Below are 20,268 nucleotides of genomic sequence, written 5' to 3' on the forward strand. Positions count from 1 at the left end.
AGAATATCAAATGTCAACAACTCGTATTAAAATGTCAACAACTAAAAATAACACTTATAATTCACATATCAATTACGAGAATATCAAATGTCAACAACTCGTATTAAAATGTCAACAACTAAAAAATAACACTTATAAGGATTCACCGAATGCTTCGATCTGATCCACACAAGCAACAACGTCACCAAATGCTTTGATCTGATCCACACAAGCAACAACGCTTTTGCGTAGCTTCAATTCCAAATCGGAGCTTCAATTCCAAATCTATTTGAATTTCTTACAATTCAATTACCATTCCCAAACGTATGATGAAATTTCTCAATTTTAAAATTACCAATTCAAATTTGTTTATCTTTAATAAACAACAGCTTTTGTTTATAGCACAGTGCAAAACAAATTTTTCGGCAGTGGGAATTGAAATAGAAAATTGAGCTCAATTGAATCACAAATTCAGATTATGAACTGCATCTACTCATCTATTTCCAAATTCAGACGAAATCAACCAGAAATCAAAATTCATTTACCGCACAAAATTAGTCGATCGAAATTTCCTCTGCATCGCGCTAAAATGGAGATCTTCGCGCCGGGCTCCTCGAGCTGCTTCTTCGCCGCCTCCGCCTCCTCCTTCGTCACTCTTTCCTTGAATTTCTTCGGCAATCCTTCAATCAATTTCTTCCCCTCCTTCAGCGCCAGGCTCGTCAGAGCCCTAACCACCTTAATCGTCACGATCCTTGAGTTGCTTGGCACGTCGTCGATCACCACGTCGAAGGGGGCGAAGGAGGCGGCGGAGACGCCGAGCTTGTCCTGGAGGTACTCGACGAGCTTCTGAGTGTCGGCGAGGGTGAGGTTCGAGATCTGGTCGCCGAGCTCGACGACTTTCTCCGGAGCATCGACGGCGGCGAAGGGTGGAGGTGTGTGGTGCGGCGGGGGATGGGGGAGGTTTTGAGGGGAAATTCGATGGTGTGGCAGGGAATGTGGGGGTGGGTGAGCGGTAATCTTAAAAAAATATAGAATTACTATTCTGCCCTTTCACAATTAATTAATGTAAAAATATTTTCTATGTGGCAAATTCTTGACCACTCATTTAATAAAAATGAGTGGCTGAGATTGCATCTCATTTCTCAATTAGCTTAAAAAATCTCAATTGATCATGAACCTATATATGTATATATATATATATATAGGGTTTTGATCTATGCAAAACCATTCTTAATACAAAAATGCAGAACCAAGCATACAAAAGTCATTTTTAGGTCATTGTAAGCTTATTTTTACGTCATTATAGTAAGGATGACATGAAATGGTCTTAAACAAGTATGGCCTTAAACAAAGAAATGCAGGCCGTTTTTCAGCCATTGGATTGTCTGAGATCATCTTGATTTAATAAGATCTTACGGTTTATGTAATTAGATTTTTATTATTATTTGAATCATTTAAAATACGGAAAGGTTAATGAAGTAATTATCTATTTGTTGTTGGTTAATTGATCTCCTATAATCTAGCAATTTAATTTATCTCTATCAAAGCATACGCATCAATTGTGGTTTTACCTTTATCAACTGCATCTTCTTCGTGATTCATCTTTTGTAGCCATTGTTACCCAAGATTTGCAGTCTAATTCTTCCAGATTATTATTTTCACGTGTCAAATATATATCATCATCTTTTGAAGATCACAACTCCATTTGCGTTGCAGTTTAATCTTTTCAATTTTCGATTATATTTAATCATAGTTTGCAGTCTCCAAACTTTAAAAATGGAATCCGAAACTCTTCCTACTTCGCATGTAGCTAATCAATCATACTCCGATGACGTTATTGGGAATACAGGTTATGGTCATTGTTTTTATTTTCATTTGTTTGCTATGCTCCGATTCACATTTTCAATCTGTTTATTTCTCCGTCGTCGTTTGCGTGTATCTTTGTATAACGCATTCCGGTACTCCTTAGCGTTATATAATGACCCAAATGTTGGTTTATTATGACACAAATTAACCATACGATGCTATGACCCAAATATTCATTTACTATGACCCAATGTATGAATTCTCAGATACTATTATTTTTTTGCCTGATTATGCTCATAATGACTCTTACATGCATATATTATGACATGAACATGCATATTTTGAAATGACCCAAATATATATTTAGTATGACACAAAGTGTAAATATTATGTCTTTTCAAGTTTAACTCACCTCAGCTCATTTTCTATGCTACTATTTTCATGTACGGATTTGGTATTTGTTTTAACATTTAATGTCTTGTTATTCTCATGATGACCCTAAGTTGTGTTTTCTATGACTTAAATTGATTCTGGGGGTACTCACATTGACGGATTCGAATACCGTTTTCCTGGTATACCTATGTATTCTGTAATGACTCGAAAATTTAATTAGTATGACACAAACTGGCAACAGTATGACATTATGGAGTAATTCACACAAATATGGCATGTTTGACTATTTTTACGTTTCTCTTTTTTTTTTGCTAACATGACCATAACACGCATAGAGTATGACATAAAAAGGAGCTTGTTTGACACTAAAAAATGACCCATATTCATATATAAATTGAAGAAACAATAACATTAAATGTCATTTCTAAAACACCATCCAAATATGTAAAGCTGAACTGTTCAAACATCCTTAATTTAAAACAGTGGTAAACTATAAAAAATGAAACAAAGTTTCAGTCTTTTGATTTATGACATAACAATTGCTTAAGATATGTAGTTTGCTATCATTTTTACAATGTCGACCTTCGAGTTCTTGTAATTCAGCTGCATCAACATTGTCTACCACAGTACCTGTATAGATAAATGAAGTCATTCTTATTCTTTTTAGGGCATAATAGAAAGCATAACCTAAAATGATCTAATAATGACATCCGTATTTTTCAAATCCAGACTTTTAAATTACATACGGCCTGTTTAGACAACACAAAGGTCATTCTTAATATGTTTTTTTATGTTATGATATTAAGCATGCCATAAAATTATGTAAACATAAACTAACAATGACTTAAAAAAAGTAAAAATGTTGTGGAATAACCTCAAACAATCCATAACACTAAGCTATGTTCATTCCAATTTTTAAAAAATAAAATTGCAACAATCAATGTTTCTGAACTATGACACAAAACAGTCACAGCTATGACCTCATTCATTATTTGTGTAGCTTAGCACATTAACCTTTAACAGCCTATGAAACATCCACTACGACAGTCCGAGTATGTGATCCTAAGTTGAACTCAATTTGTAGACAAAATTCATTGTTTTAGTGTAGAAAACCATAATAACCTAGTACTACATAATAATAACCTAAAAAATAACACATTAACCTTGTTTTGGGTCATCATTTCCAGCCGCCTTTTCATCTGACGCATGTGGAATTTATGTCATGCATAGCATCACTTGCTTCAGTTGTTGGTTTGGATGCAGAATGGCCTTTTGCTTATGAAAAAAAATTCACAATTACATACTAGCTTCCAAAATCGAAACAGTAGTACCTCCTTAAAAAAACTAGAAGGAGAAAGCAATTTACCCGTCTGAGCTTTAGGGATCCGCGGTGGCTTGTTTTTAGTGTTTGTCCTATGATACACTAGGTGAACAAAATAAACGACATTATAGTTTTGAATTAGTTTGTGGGATGTAGGTCATGGGATACTACAAACATCTAACCTTTTCCGTCATTAGTTGAAGATCCAGATGCTCGAGTATTAACCATTGTCGTAGTTGACTGTTGGCTCTTCTTGTTCGTCGCTTGCTGGAATCGGGATAGATTTTCTGGGCTGGAACGCTTCTTGTGGGTGGCCGCTTTATGTGAAGTATCCGATTAATCTTCGGTCGAAACGAGAAGTGGTTGGAGCTTTCTATTGTTTTGCCGATTCGTATGCCCAGAAGTAGTTGCTGATTTATGGACTAGGGTTTTTTGGGGTGGAGTAGATATGTTGGGGGGAGAGATGAATTCAATGGAGCGGGAACCGAACAATCAGGTTAATGGCGTGTGGAGTAATGATCCCATGATTTCCGGGTTTAAAAACGGAACGTCGGTTTAAATTATTTTTAGTACCCAAATTACCCTTTTATGCCTCAATTCGTCATTATTATGACCTAACAAAATGGTTGACAAGATTAAATCGTGGCCGTTCATAATCAGATCATTCGTTCCAGATTTGGTCTGTATTTTTATACTTAAGGGCGTTTTTTGATAGATGAAGACCCTAGGATTGTATATATATATATATATATATATATATATATATATATATATATATATATATAGGGAGATGATCAAAATAAGTATGTGTTTAAATCCAGAAATGCAGCCCAAATCTCAGCCCTAGGATTAGATGATCTAATGGTCAATAATTAACCAAAAATACGGAAGGTCATAATTAAGCAGTTTTAGGTCATATTAGAAGATTTGAGTTTAATGTCATGTTAAGATCATTTTAGGTCATACTTGGTTAATATGACCTAAAAATACACTAACCATGACCTAAAAACTGCTTAATTATGATATTGTTCTGCGTTTCTGTATTTAAATCTAGTTTTCATAGATCAAAACCCTATATATATATATATATATATATATATATATATATATATATAGGGATGTATTCATTTCCTTTTCCTATATTTCCTCCTTTTTCCTTCTTAATATCAGCCATTAGATTAGAGAAATGGACGGTCAAGATCAACATTGGGTAATTAATCCCGTGTTGCATTATTTGTCCTATTTTGTGCATTATGAGGGTACAATAGTAATCTAATAATGGCTGGAAACCGCTACGAATAATGCACCATAGGGTCACGAGTAATGCATATAATTGACTATATAATGCACAATATGTGAACTGCAATGCATACGAATAAGATGTACCATGTTATGATGTTTGGACACACGTTTCTTGTTTCCCCTAAGGGTTTAATAAGCTTAGGGGCTAGGGTATAGTACGTAGACACGTATGTAATCTTCACATGGTAACGAGTAATGGATATAATTGACTATATAATGCACAATTTGTGAACTCCAATGCATACAAACAAGATGTGTTGTGTTATGATGTTTGACACACGTTTCTTGTTTCCCCTAAGGGTTTAATAAGCTTAGGGGCTAGGGTATAGTACGTACGCATTAATAACAAATTATAAAACGATAGGAATAATTCACCAAATTGTCACAAGTAATGGATGTTATTAACTATATAATGCACAATATGTGAACTGCAATGCATACGAATAAGATGTACCATGTTATGATGTTTGACACACGTTCCTTGTTTCCCCTAAGGGTTTAATAAGCTTAGGGGCTAGGGTATAGTACATAGACATTACTAAATGCACGTATGTAATCTCCAATCCGTTGATTAACCCATATACACAATACCTCTAATAATGCATAATATACTGAGATAATGACATTTAACAGCTACATAATGCACTACCTAAACCAAATAATGCACATACGTATATTCCAATAACAACAATTTGTTAGTAATGTCTACGTACTATACCCTAGCCCCTAAGCTTATTAAACCCTTAGGGGAAACAAGAAACGTGTGTCAAACATCATAACATGGTACATCTTATTCGTATGCATTGCAGTTCACATATTGTGCATTATATAGTTAATAACATCCATTACTCGTGACAATTTGGTGAATTATTCGTATCGTTTTATAATTTGTTATTAATGCGTACGTACTATACCCTAGCCCCTATGCTTATTAAACCCTTAGGGGAAACAAGAAACGTGTGTCCAAACATCATAACATGGTACATCTTATTCGTATGCATTGCAGTTCACAAATTGTGCATTATATAGTCAATTATATCCATTACTCGTTACCATGTGAAGATTACATACGTGTCTACGTATTATACCCTAGCCCCTAAGCTTATTAAACCCTTAGGGGAAACAAGAAACGTGTGTCCAAACATCATAACATGGTACATCTTATTCGTATGCATTGCAGTTAACATATTGTGCATTATATAGTCAATTATATGCATTATTCGTGACCATGTGGTGCATTATTCGCAGATACCAAAATGTGGCAGTTACTTTTCCGTCAAATGTCAATAATAACCCTGTAATGCATACAACCACCTTCTATAATGCAACACGGAACCAGTTTTATAGAATCAATCTGATCTGTTGATGCATTAGATCTAACGCGTAATATTAAGAAGGAAAAAAGATCTAAGATGTGAAAAGGAGAATAACGCTCCCCTATATATATATACTTAATTTTTTGATAATATTATCCAACTAATTGATATCTATTAAATCGATCCCAATAATGTTAAACTTGGATGTTACTCGAAGTTTAAAGGGTTGAAATACATAATAAAAATAAGTTTTAAAATTTTAAAATTTTTAAAAATGAATTAGTTACAAGAAATAAGTTAAAAATTTTGAAAATATTATTTTGAACTTTATAGGATTTAATGCGTTAGATATATATTTGTTAGAGACAATTTTATATCTTTGGAATACAAAAAGGACAATTCAATTTAAATTGGCCTAATGTTCAGGGTTTCTATGATTAAAAGATTATATAAATGGAAATAATCAAAAACTTTTTTAATGGTATCTTTATAAATAAAAGGGAATTTAGGAAGGAAATAATATATCAATAAGAAAGCCAATTTAGATAAAACCGATTTAAACTTTAAGGACATTTTGTATATAATTTATGTTAATTTATCTTTACTCTTTTTCTATATACTACTCATATCTAAAAACAAACAATCATTTATTCATCAATGAATTTCACAAATTCAAAGTTTATTTATTTCAACTCTTTATACTTGATTAGTATTGATCGGAGAGATGCATAAATATGGTGGTGTTTTAAACTAAAAACATTGCAATTATTAGCAAAAATTAGAGATAGTGCATTCTAACAATTAGTGATGTCAGTCCAGTCTGAAATTCATGGACCGATTCATTACCCGCTAACAATACGAATACAATGTGTTATTTTATTCTTATATGCATGTGCATAATATTGGTATTTCAATAGTGTTAAAAAAAATTCGTTGAACTTATTAACAATATCAAGTACATAAAAGTAAATTACAATCGCAAGATATAATCGACCATATCAAAATAATAAGAACAATCATAGAGAACATATAATGAAATTAAACTACTCTGATCTAGCAAAAAGAAAATGGGTTTCCCAGTGGAGTCGAGAGCCTAACTTATTTTTAATTAAAATTCACAATGATTAGACAATACATAAATGTGTAATCGAGAAGCTCAACCTAGAAATTATTTACATAGAATAAGGGCAGTGATAAAAAAAATTAAATACTATACAAACTCCCAACTATGAACTGAACCATTAAAAAATATCAATAAAATAATAAAATAACAACAACAAAAAATATCAACATAATGTTAACACAATATCAACCGTTGACATTTTGACATTTTTTGTTGATATTATTCTGCATCTGCTGACATTTTGTAATTGTACGAATAATAATTTAGAGTTTATACAATATTTAGAGTTTGCATTTGATTACATAATAAAATGAATTTTAGTCATAAATCCGCCTTTTCTACCAATATTGATACAAATACAAGCAAGTATTGGTCAATCTCAACTGTCTAATATGGAAAATTACGAAACAAGAAAAGATATAAACTAATTGGATATTAATTGCAATTAGAATCTTTGATTAGTTTACGTAATTGGAAAATAATCTTAATAAATCTTCACTCTAATTTAATAAACGCTCCAAAAATTTTATTTTTCATTCTAGTCAAAATAATTGATATGATAAAAATACAAAGGCCCAAATGAAACGAGCCCATAAAGCATCTTTTTAACCCAAAAAAAAAATCAACGGTTCCGATCAGTTGACTCCTCGATCGGATTCAAATTTTTACTCGAGTAACGTTACGATTCCCGAGCCTTCAGGTTCGTGAATCCCGAGCCTAAACTTTTTTTTTAACAGAGTAAAGAAGGAAATGAAATGTCTATAATTAATCACACACTAACATTCTCTCTTCTTTTCAGCTGAGATTGCAATTTACAATCCACATTCTGTTCTTGATTACTCTCTCTAAACGGGAGATTTTATTGGATTTGTTTTCTCTCTATGTAAGCAGGCTCACTTGTGGAAATAAATCTTTGGAGTATGTTCTTGGATATGAATTCAATTTTTTTAATCAATGTGTTTAACCTATTTCTGTAATTGTGTTAGTGTGTGAGATTGGGATCAATTGCGTGGAATTGATTAGAGTTTTTAATTAATTTCTTTGTAATTGGGTTAATGGCAATGTAGTTCAGCTTTGATGGAGGATTCGCAGAGTAGAGGGACAGTTGGTGTGTTGGATTTGGCTTCGAGAAGGGCTGAAGAAGCAGGTATTGTTTGTTCGTCGTCACATGGATTGTTTCTTGGAATTTAGTTTTGTGTAATTAGTATTTTTGATTAATTAATGAAAAATCTGCATGCATGACGAATTTTTTCGAAATAAATCGCAGCCATTTATTGTTTTTTATTTGCATATAATTAATCCAGGATATGATCTTTCATTTTTCAGTGTATTTTGGCACTAAAAGATTACCATGAATGGAAGCAAATGACAGGAGGCCTCGGAGTTTATAAACCGCCCAGATCACCGCTAATTTTAAATTCAGCTGGTAGAATTTGTCCTAGAACTCCAAGTGTAGTTTCTTCCAACAGTTCCAGGCGATTAGACATGACGGGAAGCAGCAACAAACCAGCGCCATCAGAGAGCAATATTAGGAAAGTCGAAGGTAGCTTAACTTGTTTCCAAATATTCACATATTATTTCTGCCTATCGCTGCATTATAAGAAGAGGCATTTATGCCTACATCATCATGTTTGTTTGAGTATGTCCTAGTCTATAACTAAGTAACATTTTGTAAACTTCCACAGATGTTATTGTCAAGGTTCTAGCTGAACATATGGTTTGCTCAAAGGAGAACATAGATAATAACCTCATTGCTTCATATCGTAGTGGGCAGGTGGTACGTAATTTCTGACATCACTCTTTTTTCTGGAACTATTGAGAAATAAAAAATTTAAATCTACCTTCTTATTTCAATAGAATCCGGCGACTTTCCTCAACGAGATTATATCGAGTTTTGAGGAAGAATTCAAAAAAAAATATCCTGAGGTAAGCTACAAAAGTTCCCTACTTTAGAAAATATCTCATAGCCATTATTTTTTAAATTTCAAATTTGTCAATATTGCCTAGAAAAAAAAACTTGGAAGTTTGGTGACTTGAGTTTGTCCTAGATATCTACATTTTAAAGTTTGCATATCAATAACCAGGTGAAATTCAGTATGGACCATTTAAGAGAAAGGAGTTGCTCACCGTTGCATGTCAAGTCAGTTCCGCTTGCTGATTTGTCGAATTTGCAAAATCGTAAGGTATCATTCTAAGAAGCATAAACAGAGTAATCTGTATCTACTTTTCTTCAAAACTCTTAGATATGTCAACTGTACATACATTTGGAGTTTGTATCCATTAAGCAGGGACTTATATTTTATATTTGACATGGATGAATTATTTCATCAATAGTGTTGCAGAGCTTGCTTAAAGAAGGGTACTTGCAACCACCGGAATCAAGTTAAGAAGCAAGAGGGTGAACTTTTGGTTAGTTTATGATTTAGTTTTAAGCAATGTTGTCAGCATGTGATATCTTGTAATTTATTTTCCTCTCAATTATAAACGCAAGTCCTATCTTGCAACGCTTATCTAACAGGGATATGTATCGTAATAGTTGAAAAGGTTTAATTTGATCGAATTCCATTTTCTATTGCAGAACATCAAATCGCTGTTGTCGAGTGCCAAGCAAGAGGCTAAATGCTTGCAAGCTCAGATTCAAAGTGATTTGAAACAACTTGGTATATTTCTCTCAGAGAACCCTTTTACGTGCTTCATTGTGCTACATGTTTCTTAATGGAAATGCTTTCTTGCTTAGAGCATCATGAATCTCTCAGAAGTCATTCTCTGTTTGTTCACATGGTTCAGGAGATCAAGTGCTTGAGATGTCTTCTGCTCTTGGTTATCAAAAGGCTGTAGTAGAGAATCGAAAACTATATAATATGGTTCAGGATTTAAAAGGTTAGTGGAGAATATATCAACTGAGATACACAACTATACTCTTGCCATCTTAGAAGTTTGATCTTTTAGTTATTTTTAGATGTATGTTTCTACCAATTTTCAGGAAATATTCGAGTATATTGTAGAATTAGACCTGTAAGTCCTGAAGTCCAAAATGTTATTGATTTCATTGGAGAAGACGGGTCTCTAGTGGTAAAAGACCCAAAACCCCTGAAAGATGGAAAGAAAATTTTCCAATTTAATCATGTCTTTGGTCCATCATCCTCTCAAGGTATGAAATTCTTTCATAAGTATGTAATGCTTGGAATTGTATACCATTCTTATGTTTGTAATTATATCTGGTCTTTCAGATGAGGTTTTCAGAGACGCACAATCTCTGGTTAGATCTGTAATGGATGGTTACAATGTGTGTATGTTCGCATATGGTCAAACTGGATCAGGCAAAACACATACTATGGTGAGAATGCATATATCTCTTTTCCTGTTAAATTTAGTGTACATATACATATGCTAATATGCAATGCTTGACACTTGCTATTGACAGTATGGCCCTCCAGGTGGATCAACGAAGGAGTGGGGAATCAGTTATTTGGCTCTGAATGATCTCTTTAAGCTTTCTGATCAAAGAAGTGACCTCACCAAGTACGAAATTCAAGTCCAGATGGTTGAGATTTACAATGAACAAGTCCATGATCTTCTTGCTGAAGATTCAGGCGTTAAGAAATATCCTTTCTCATTTAGCCACTGATTAAAACTTCATTAGATTTTTTTAAATGGCATAACAAAAGAATGGACAAATATAGTTTTTTTCTGTTTCTTTATGTATGCATTATACTTTTGCATAGTTGGTTTCTTAACTATCAGCACATTAGAGATCCGGAGTTGTATGAGTGAAAACGGCTTGGCCCTTCCTGATGCTACATTGTGTCCAGTGAAGTCAACAATGGATGCCATAAACTTGATGAAGCTTGGTGACATGAGACGATCTATTGGTTCCACAGCAATCAACAGTAGAAGTAGTCGTTCACACAGGTCAGTAGTTCACTTCCTATGTCAATTCGACATTTTCATCATAGCAGACACTAACTTTGTTTCTGTAGCGTATTGTCCGTTCATGTCTATGGTGCTGATACTTCTGGAAGCATGCTTCGGAGCTGCCTCCATCTGGTAGATCTGGCTGGCAGCGAACGGGTAGATAAGTCGGAAGTAACTGGTGATGGGCTCCGTGAAGCACAGCACATAAACAAGTCTCTTTCTTGTTTGGCTGATGTTATCACAGCCTTGGCTCAGAAAAACTCACATATTCCCTACAGAAACAGCAAGCTCACTTTACTTCTTCAGAATTCTTTAGGTAATGCTATATCTATGTCAATATGAAATACTCTTTTATGTAATTTTATGCATTTAATGGCAAGAAAATTGCAGTCTGAATTTGAGTGAAGTGTGATGCAATGTTACTGATTGGAGTTTACCTGATCAGGAGGAAATTCCAAAACCTTGATGCTTGCTCACGTGAATCCAGAGGGTGATTCTTTCGGAGAGACAATGAGTACATTGAAATTCGCATAGAGGGTCTCAACAGTAGAGCTCGGTGCAGCTCGTGCAAATAAAGAGAGCAGCAGTGAGGTATTAGAGCTCAAAGCTCAGGCATGTTATACAATTGTATTTTTTGCAGATAGAAAGATTATACAATCAAGAGCTCAAAATTGTTTAATCCGCCAAATATATGCTCGTGATGAGATTATATGATTATGCGGCTTGATGGAAGCTCCATTGTTTTTGCAGATAGAGAGCTTAAAAAGAGCATTGGATGATAAGGAGATTAGGACCCCTCCAATGAAGAAAGTAACAGAATCAGCAAGACCAACAACAGAACGAACGCCCCCACGTGTCAGAAGATTAAGCATCGAGAATGGCTCCAACACGGCACTGGAGAAACCTATGAATTATGATGACAGAAGGGCGGCTAAAACTCCTTCCGCAAAGCCTAAACAGACGGAGCAAACGCCTCCTCCAAAAAGCAGAAGGTTGAGCATTGAAAATGTCACCCCTAAAACAGCAGGGGTATCTATGAATTATGATGACAGAAGGGCGGAAAAAACGCCTCCCCCAAGGAGCAGAAGGTTAAGCATTGAAAATGGCACCACTATAACAGCAGGTGCATCCAAGAATCATGAGGAAAAGGGGGCCAAGACCCCTCGTTCACGAAGATTGAGTCTAGAAGGTCCGAGGAATGTACAGAAGGATTCCAACCTCATAAAATCACCAAAACCGATAACCAAGATCTCAAAGCCAGAAGTGAGAAGTCTGCAAAATCATAGCCAGCTTGATCAAAGGGCGCCTCGTAGCCCAATAAGGTATTCTCTGAAAAGCCCGATGATCAAGCTTGATACAGCGAACATGAGGGTGATTCCGTTACAAACGCCAAAAACACCTGAACCACAGATAAAATCAAGGAACGAGATCCAGAGACCGCTGACAACTGACTGTGGCCAGACGCCTATTGGGAAATTCATCAATGGCTCAGAGAAGAGGTAGGCAGTCCTATTCTTGCTTACTATTGTTTAAATGAGTTTCATTTATCTGCAAATTCACCTATTTATGTGAAAATGCAGGAACCATCAGCAGCGACCAACAAAACCAATGACATCATTTAAAAGTACTGGCATGATGCATGATCCTAAGTCTCCAACATAATCTAACCCAAGGGCCTTGAGGAGGCAGTCATTGACAAGCATACAGCCACCAGAAAGATCTAGACGATCTTCGATCGGGGGCATTCCAACCGATCCTTGTGAGTTTAGTTAGGACAAGATTTCATTTTATGATATCACTTATGATACACTGCTTGAACCTCTCTTTCTCTTCTGCAGATGGAAATGAGAGTGTAAATGCCAAGACACCCCCTCCGGTTCGAGCTTCCGCAAAGTAAACAAAACGCTGGCTTTAAATCGCAAGGAAATTTGCTTTGGCTCGAACCAAATTGGGAGAAGCTGACATTTTGATTTCTTGTACAGAAGTTCAAGGTTTGTAGAATTTTTGTACGGGAAATCAATAGAAAAAATGGATTCTTGATTGACACAAATGCCATTGTCTATGAGATTTTAATGAGAAATTAGATGCCATTTCTTGATGACATGCTTGATACTAATATTGTAAAATATTTAATATACTAGTAGTAAAAGAAATATACTATGTGTATACCCAAATAAGAAATTTACGGACTTTAAAGTAGAAAATTGGCTGCTGTAGAAATAAGCAAACTTCAAAAAATCTTAAATTACAAATTGTATATGAAATGATACTAGTATTTTTTTTTTTTACGTAATACGCGGCATAATGGAAGTTACGCGATTAAATCATTGAATAATCAATTTCGAAACTAAAGTAGATCTAAAATTAAATAATGGATTGGTGATTTTAGCAATTAGCATCACTCAGTCTTGCTTCATTTTCAACTTTGGTATTTCAACCAGAAATGTGTGGATTTATTTAGGGTTCACAATTTTCAATACGACACATAAATTTGATATAAGAGTGCATGAAATTAATGAGTTTGGTCAATTCTTATTGAGTTCGTCGTGTCAAGCCTTATTGACATTGTGTTCTTATCGGGTTTGTCTGATAGGAACCCGATAAGTTTGGGTTAAATTAGATTCTTGAGTTCGAATAACCGGCTAAAAATAATATTATTGTTTAAGTATTATTATATTATTATTGTTGTTGTTGTTTGAATAATTATAAGGGATATTGGCATCTAATATCATGAAACTTTTAAAAAGTTGAGTTTTTCCCATGAACTTTAAAATTGACAAATAATATCACGAACTTTACCCCGAGTTTGTTTTTTCCCATGAATGAAAAAATTCATGTTATTTTAATAGATTGAAGAACAATTTTGGAGGGCGTGCTTCAAGAAAAACTATCTTCAAATATTGAAAAACATGAAGCTCTCAAAATTGTTATCGAGAAATAACAAAAAAAATTCGTATAATAATATTATTTGTGGGAATATTTTCATTCTTGGGAAAAAACAAATCCGGGATAAAGTTCGTGATATTATTAGTCAATTTTAAAGTTCGTGGAAAAAATCCAACTTTTTGAAAGTTTCATGATATTAGATGTCAATATCCCTAATTATAATTAAATTTTCTTCTCTAGATTGGTGTAAAGCATGTTTAAATCATATATATCGAGTTTTTATCGTGTAAATTACGTTAAACATTATGTTTAATCATGTAATATTATATTTTAATCATGTAATCAAGTTTGTGTCATATCCTGATGTTATTATGTCGTATCAACTCGTACTATATCGTGTTCAAGTTGAGAATTTCCTCAACAGATCGGGTTTGGGTAAAACCTTATTGGGTTTCCTCAACTCAATAAAGACCCAACTGTTTGACTTTGACTTTATTGGGTTGGATCGTTATAAAGTTAAATCGATAATGACCCAAACGGCAAGATTTGACACCCCTAAATTTGGCCTTCCCAGTTCACATCAGAGCCAGGTTAGAAATTCACAGTGAGTTGGAATTATTTCAACAGATGTCAGTTGGAATCCTCATGGATAGCATTTCGAAGTTTCATATAGTTGTTCATACACTAGTCAATAAACAAACAATGCAGTGAGTAGTTTGATGTACAAATGACATTACACTAATCTTTACAACCATCTCTCCCTCTCTCTCTCTGTATTTGATTTACAAAAGTGAGGCTATACACTAAACAAAAGAATGTGTTTACACAGACGGACGGCGCAAAGGCCGGTTTTTTCGAGCTCTGGTGAAGTAGTATGCGCGAAGCAATCGCTTCTGAAACCTCCGAAGATCCAACCTCACATCTTGGGAATCAAGATAGATCTTCTTGGTGAATTCCCATCCCTTTTTGTTCACACTGTCTGGATCCATCAGTATAGGATCATCCTTGCTGTAATCTTGATACAATGAGCTCTCTTTAGCTAGAATCTTGTAGCCAATGTAGTTCAACCCGAGCTTCATCGCCGGCTCCCCATAGTAAGTGGCTGCAGCCCAGTCTGTACCTAGTGGTATGACTTGAATGAAAACTGAACCGGGCTTCATGAAAAGGAAGTGAGTCATGGCAGCACCATGGACCCCAACCATGACATCGCTTGAGTTGAGAACGCGGTAGATTTTAGCAAGCTCGGTGCTCCTCTCGGGCCTGAGAACTTCCACAAAGAATCCAATATCCTCTGCAAGTTTCACCAATGCATCTTGATTGGTTATCGCCCTTGACCCGTTCCTGGCTACTATGACCAGTTTAGGCCTGGTTAAACTGCGTTCCCGTGTCACTATTCCCGCCTCAGCCACCTCACGCTCCTCGTCCTGAACAAGGCTGCTGATACGAGGCAGGTAGGAGCGGTCCAAGAGATCATGAAAGTCGGATATGGTCCTGTTCTTGCCTTCCATCAAGGCAGGATCAACGCTAAGCTCATCGTGGATTCTCAATCCCATGATAGCCTCGGGGAAGCAGTGGACCCTCGTGTCCCTGCTGAAATCAATAGGCGGGAAATCGGAGAGCTGGGACAGTATGTCTCCGTACTTTGTGATCCACCAGTTATGATACTCAAGAATCACAAACACAACCTTCTTGTTGAATTCTTGGGAGGTTATGTAGAGGGGGATGATCCCGTCGTTGAACTCGTGGTAGAGGTTTCCCGTGAAGCCTCCAGTCGAGAAGAACACAGCCGGGACGTCGTGGCGGACGTCACAGGCGTGGTGGGGGGCCGAGCCACTCCTGACAAGGAGGTCTAGCTCATCAATGGTGTCCATGACATGGGCTTCCCATTTTCTTGTGTAGGGCCTAATCTTTTCATGCTGGATTACCTCCTCCTCATCGAATGGGGCCGTTCCACCGGAACGGTAGAGGGTGATGGATGAGGAGGCAGGATGAGTTCTTACATCCCCTTTCATCACACATGTATCTGACCTTGTGCTACTTCTATCACAACAAAGAGTATCTGCATTTTGAGTGATATATGTTCATCAGTCACAAAAAGATTTCATCCTTACATTATTAACAAATGTGAAAAAAACTAATTAAGCATAAGAATAGCAAAAGTTGGTGAATAGCAAAAATACTCCCATTGAGGTGATCATCCTACCCCACTGCAATAGTACTCAAAAATCCCCACCTAAGGTGTTCAAATCCAATTTAAAAAAACCCCCAATAAACAAGGAGAAAGGTAACTCTATTTCTTAAAGCTCCTCTCATCAACCTTCCCCTCCAACACACACAAAAAAATACTAGTACAACAGAAGAATTTGAGAGAAGAAGAGGAATAGCTAAAACTAACCGTTGGGAATAGAGAAGCAAAGGAAACCTTTGACACCTCTTTCAGATTCATCTGCAAAACAGAACAAAAACAAACAAATAAATAACACAAGAAATCAAGGAATGGGAAGAAAACAAGGAGAAAGAAGGCTTACAGAAGAGAGAGAAGGTGGAGGTGAGGGAAAAGAGCATAGGAAACAAAAGCAAGATGCAAGAAACAAGGGCCAAAAATGCGAAATATAGAAACTTGGGCTTGAATCTCTTGTGAGAGGAACAGATTAATCCAAGAGAGTGGTCTTCATCTACAATGAACACGTATTCTTTGGCTTTTCTCCACTGGCTATGCAGAAAATTTTTCTGGTATTTTACCATTTTTGCTCTTACAATACAAAGAAAGAGGAATATATGAAATGTGGTTTTGGTTTTAGGGAAGAAGGAGGTGTGCTGAGTTCCTTTCTTGCTGTATATTCTGAGAGAGACAGATAGGAGAGGAAAGAGGGTATTTGAGTTGTGTAAGCAAAGCTTGCTTTCTAATTTCAAACAGATATTAATACTCAAGTATACTAATTTTGACAATGTGACGAATTATTTAATTTATGTTTTCACCTTTCATATTAGGATATAAATAGGAAAATAAAGTTAATTCCCCTCAATTTGCAGACCTTTCGAAATTTGAAATTAAATTCGTCAATTTTTTTTTGAATTTTTATCTATTTTTTATTTTTTTCTTATTATTTCTCTCGCATTATTTATGAATTGATCAAATTATCCTCTAATAAAAAGTTATGATTTAGAAAAAAAATTTAATTAATTTAGCCTAATTTAATTTATTTCCTGTATTTCTTAAGCAACTTGTATTTTCAGTTATCAACGCGTGACCGGAGACTGAAAAAAGAGTAAACAGTGACAGCTAATTATATTGCATGATTCTTGAAGCTATTAAATAAAAACAAAAAAATGCCTTTTGTGGATTAAATTAAGTATAGAAAAACTGTTTGACTGGATCCAATTAGTAAAAGGTTGTCCCCTCCCTCCCTCCCTCCCATGTTATTTGTATTTCAAATTGTGGTTTTTAAATTATATGCATATATATATCATTGCCAGATTATACAGTCTTATAATAATTTTAATAGTAGTAATTATTGTATGAACATTATTCTTCCTTCTCGCCCTTCGTAGTTGTGTCTCTTTTGATTGTTTAAACAAGGCATGGTCATCATTGAAAATCAAAATAGCTAAATTGAAAATAGAGAAAAGGCCACTAAAAGGCCTTAAAGTTGGTGTTCAATATTTATATTTACATAATTATGCGCAATGTAAATTTTTCTAACACCTTAAAATTCGCGTCACTTTGAAAAATACTTACCTTAATGAACGAGGTAACACTATAATAGTAATTATAAAAGCTATAATAATTTTATTAGTAATAATTTGTAAAAATAACTCGGATTAGAAAGCTCACCGTAGAGTTTGTGGGAAAAAGAGGAATAAAAAATTTTTATATGAAATCTTCATTTTGAAATTTGAAGGTTATTAAGCTTAACCAAAAATATTAAAACAATTCTTGAAATAATGTTACTTTGTTAAAAAGTATCGCATTAGTCAACTGAAAATGAAGCTGGGGAATAATGGATTGATGATTATATTATTTTCAAGTAGCGTATTATGATTTTATGAGATTTTAGATGTGGATAAAAACTCGTTACATATTTCACTCAGCTTGTTAGTTACCAATATCAATGCAATTATTTTTATGCAAAGTAATTATGCGGTAAGCATCCACCAGATAAGTAGGAGTGAATGAAATCCAAGTGATGGATAAATAATAATAGTTCACCTAAAATCTTATAATATCACTATTAAATTTTAAGGAGTACAAAACTTGTACTATGCACTTTAATTCCATAAGCCTTTATTCCTATCTTCAATTCTGAAATTTAATTGTTTTTTCACATGGCATATAAATTACAAACACTGGATTATACAAACAAACTCTTTGGAAATTACAAAATGTAAGGATAAAGCAAAACAGGAAAGAGTATTATTGTAAAAATGTGGGTTTAGGTTTAGCACTCCAAGACGACTATTTGCAGATATGAAGTCATAGGGCAGGTTAATTTATTGCTTCCTCAATCTAAATTAATGAAACTTCCTATCCTATTGATTGCACTAGATAACATATAGATCAATATATTCGATTTCTTTTTATTAATAAATGAATAAAAGTTTAAAGGTTACGTGGATTCAAATCCAAAGCCTATTTCAAGTATCAAGATTAACCACTCTATCTAAGGCTAACACAAGATCAATTTTAATTTCATAGTACTATGTTATAATACAATTTCATATAAAAAGTAGTATTGGTCATATTTATTTGTTGTGGAGAGATGTGGTTTGTATTAGTAAGAGCATTCGCAATGGGGCGGACTATAGGCCGCCCGATGATCGTCCGCCCCATGCCTCGGGCGCCCCATCGTCCGTCCACTGTGGGTGCGTGGACGATGCCCGATGCATCGTCCGCGCCCTATAGATCGTCCGGGGACGATAGGGCATCGTCCGCCCACTGTGGGCGACGCGGACGATGCAATGCGTTTTTATTATTTTTTTATTTTTAATTCTGAAAAATTAATTAATCAATGAGTCATCCTTTGTAGAGTAGTCAACTTTTGTAGAGTAGTCAACTTTTTTCATTTCTGACTCGTGTAAAACTTTTTTTTAATCAATGTATGATTTGCCTTTTTTAATTAATCGTGGTATTTTGTAATTATTTTGCATTGACATATTTGAAAACATTTAAATTAAGTAACAAAACAATAATGAAACCTATAGGGTGGCTTATAGGGCGCCCCACTGCAAATGGAAGGGTAGGAGGATAAAATGTTGACGTGGCGGTGCATAGGGCGGGCTTTAGGGCATCCCTTAGGGCGCCCACTGCTAATGCTAATTGTTATTCTTATGTTAGAAATTAGAGCCTCTATTTGAATAAGATCAAGGAAATGTCTCTTCTATTACTTCCTTCGTCCATGAATTTTGTTACACTTTGAACGGTCATATGTTTTAATAAATGTAATAGAAAGTGAGTTGAAAAAGTTAGTGGAATGCAGATTCTACTTATATATTTATAATAAAATGTGAGTGTGAATGAGTTAGTAGAATATGAAATCCGCTACAAAAAATGGTAAAAAGTGAAATTTGACAAATTTTGTGGAACAAGCGAAAATAGGAAAATGTGACAAACTTTCTGGGGTTGAGGGAATAGTTTTTATCAGTACAATATTTTGTTTTGAACAAATTTCATATATGCATTACCAAGAATTAAGATGGCAGTTATAATAATAGATGTCATTCAATTACTATGATTAATTATTATATGATAATCCATCAAAAATTAAATTATAAAATTGTTTTAATTAAAAGAGGATGACTAGGTGACTAATTATAATATGATTATTTTTTTAAAATTAAATTATAAAATTTAATCTCATCAATCACATGCAATATATATTTAATTTCTAAATAAAATCTTGTCAAACAAACAATCCCATATTTTTACAAGTAATAATAAATTAAGCTTTAAGGGAAATTCAAAAGGAGAGGAGAGAAGCGATAACTAAGAGGGTTAAAAGCCGACGTTTGCGGCGTCTCTTTTTGCGTGCAAATCTCACTTTTTCCCCAATTCTAAAAGTTGCCAACTTTTACCCAAAAACAAAAGAAAATACATAAAAAAAAAGCTACCAACTTTTTTGCACTGTGACACTGAGAATAAAGAAAATGAGTAAAATATTACAGTAAATGTAATGTTCGCATCTATTTGGAATTTATAATCAGGGATTTAGTATATATACATGAAATAT

General features: G+C 34.6%; 1 protein-coding gene and 2 pseudogenes across 1 annotated transcript; 1 reads left to right on the plus strand and 2 right to left on the minus strand.

The window, feature by feature from the left end:
• Window positions 1-516: 516 nt before the first annotated feature.
• Window positions 517-1,581, minus strand: LOC121749335 (annotated as a pseudogene).
• Window positions 1,582-8,023: 6,442 nt separating this feature from the next.
• On the plus strand, window positions 8,024-13,235 carry LOC121749828 (annotated as a pseudogene).
• A 1,456-nt stretch (window positions 13,236-14,691) lies between these two features.
• On the minus strand, window positions 14,692-16,916 carry LOC121749528 (xylan glycosyltransferase MUCI21-like). The gene is made up of 3 exons (XM_042144097.1): window positions 16,570-16,916; window positions 16,437-16,487; window positions 14,692-16,100 (listed from the first exon to the last, which is right to left on the minus strand). Exons 1-3 carry the CDS (start codon window positions 16,784-16,786, stop codon window positions 14,863-14,865), a joined length of 1,506 nt encoding a protein of 501 aa, XP_042000031.1. The 5' UTR covers window positions 16,787-16,916; the 3' UTR covers window positions 14,692-14,862.
• Between the last annotated feature and the right edge of the window lie 3,352 nt (window positions 16,917-20,268).

Source organism: Salvia splendens, chromosome 9 (assembly GCF_004379255.2).
Source record: "Salvia splendens isolate huo1 chromosome 9, SspV2, whole genome shotgun sequence".
NCBI lineage: Eukaryota > Viridiplantae > Streptophyta > Magnoliopsida > Lamiales > Lamiaceae > Salvia > Salvia splendens.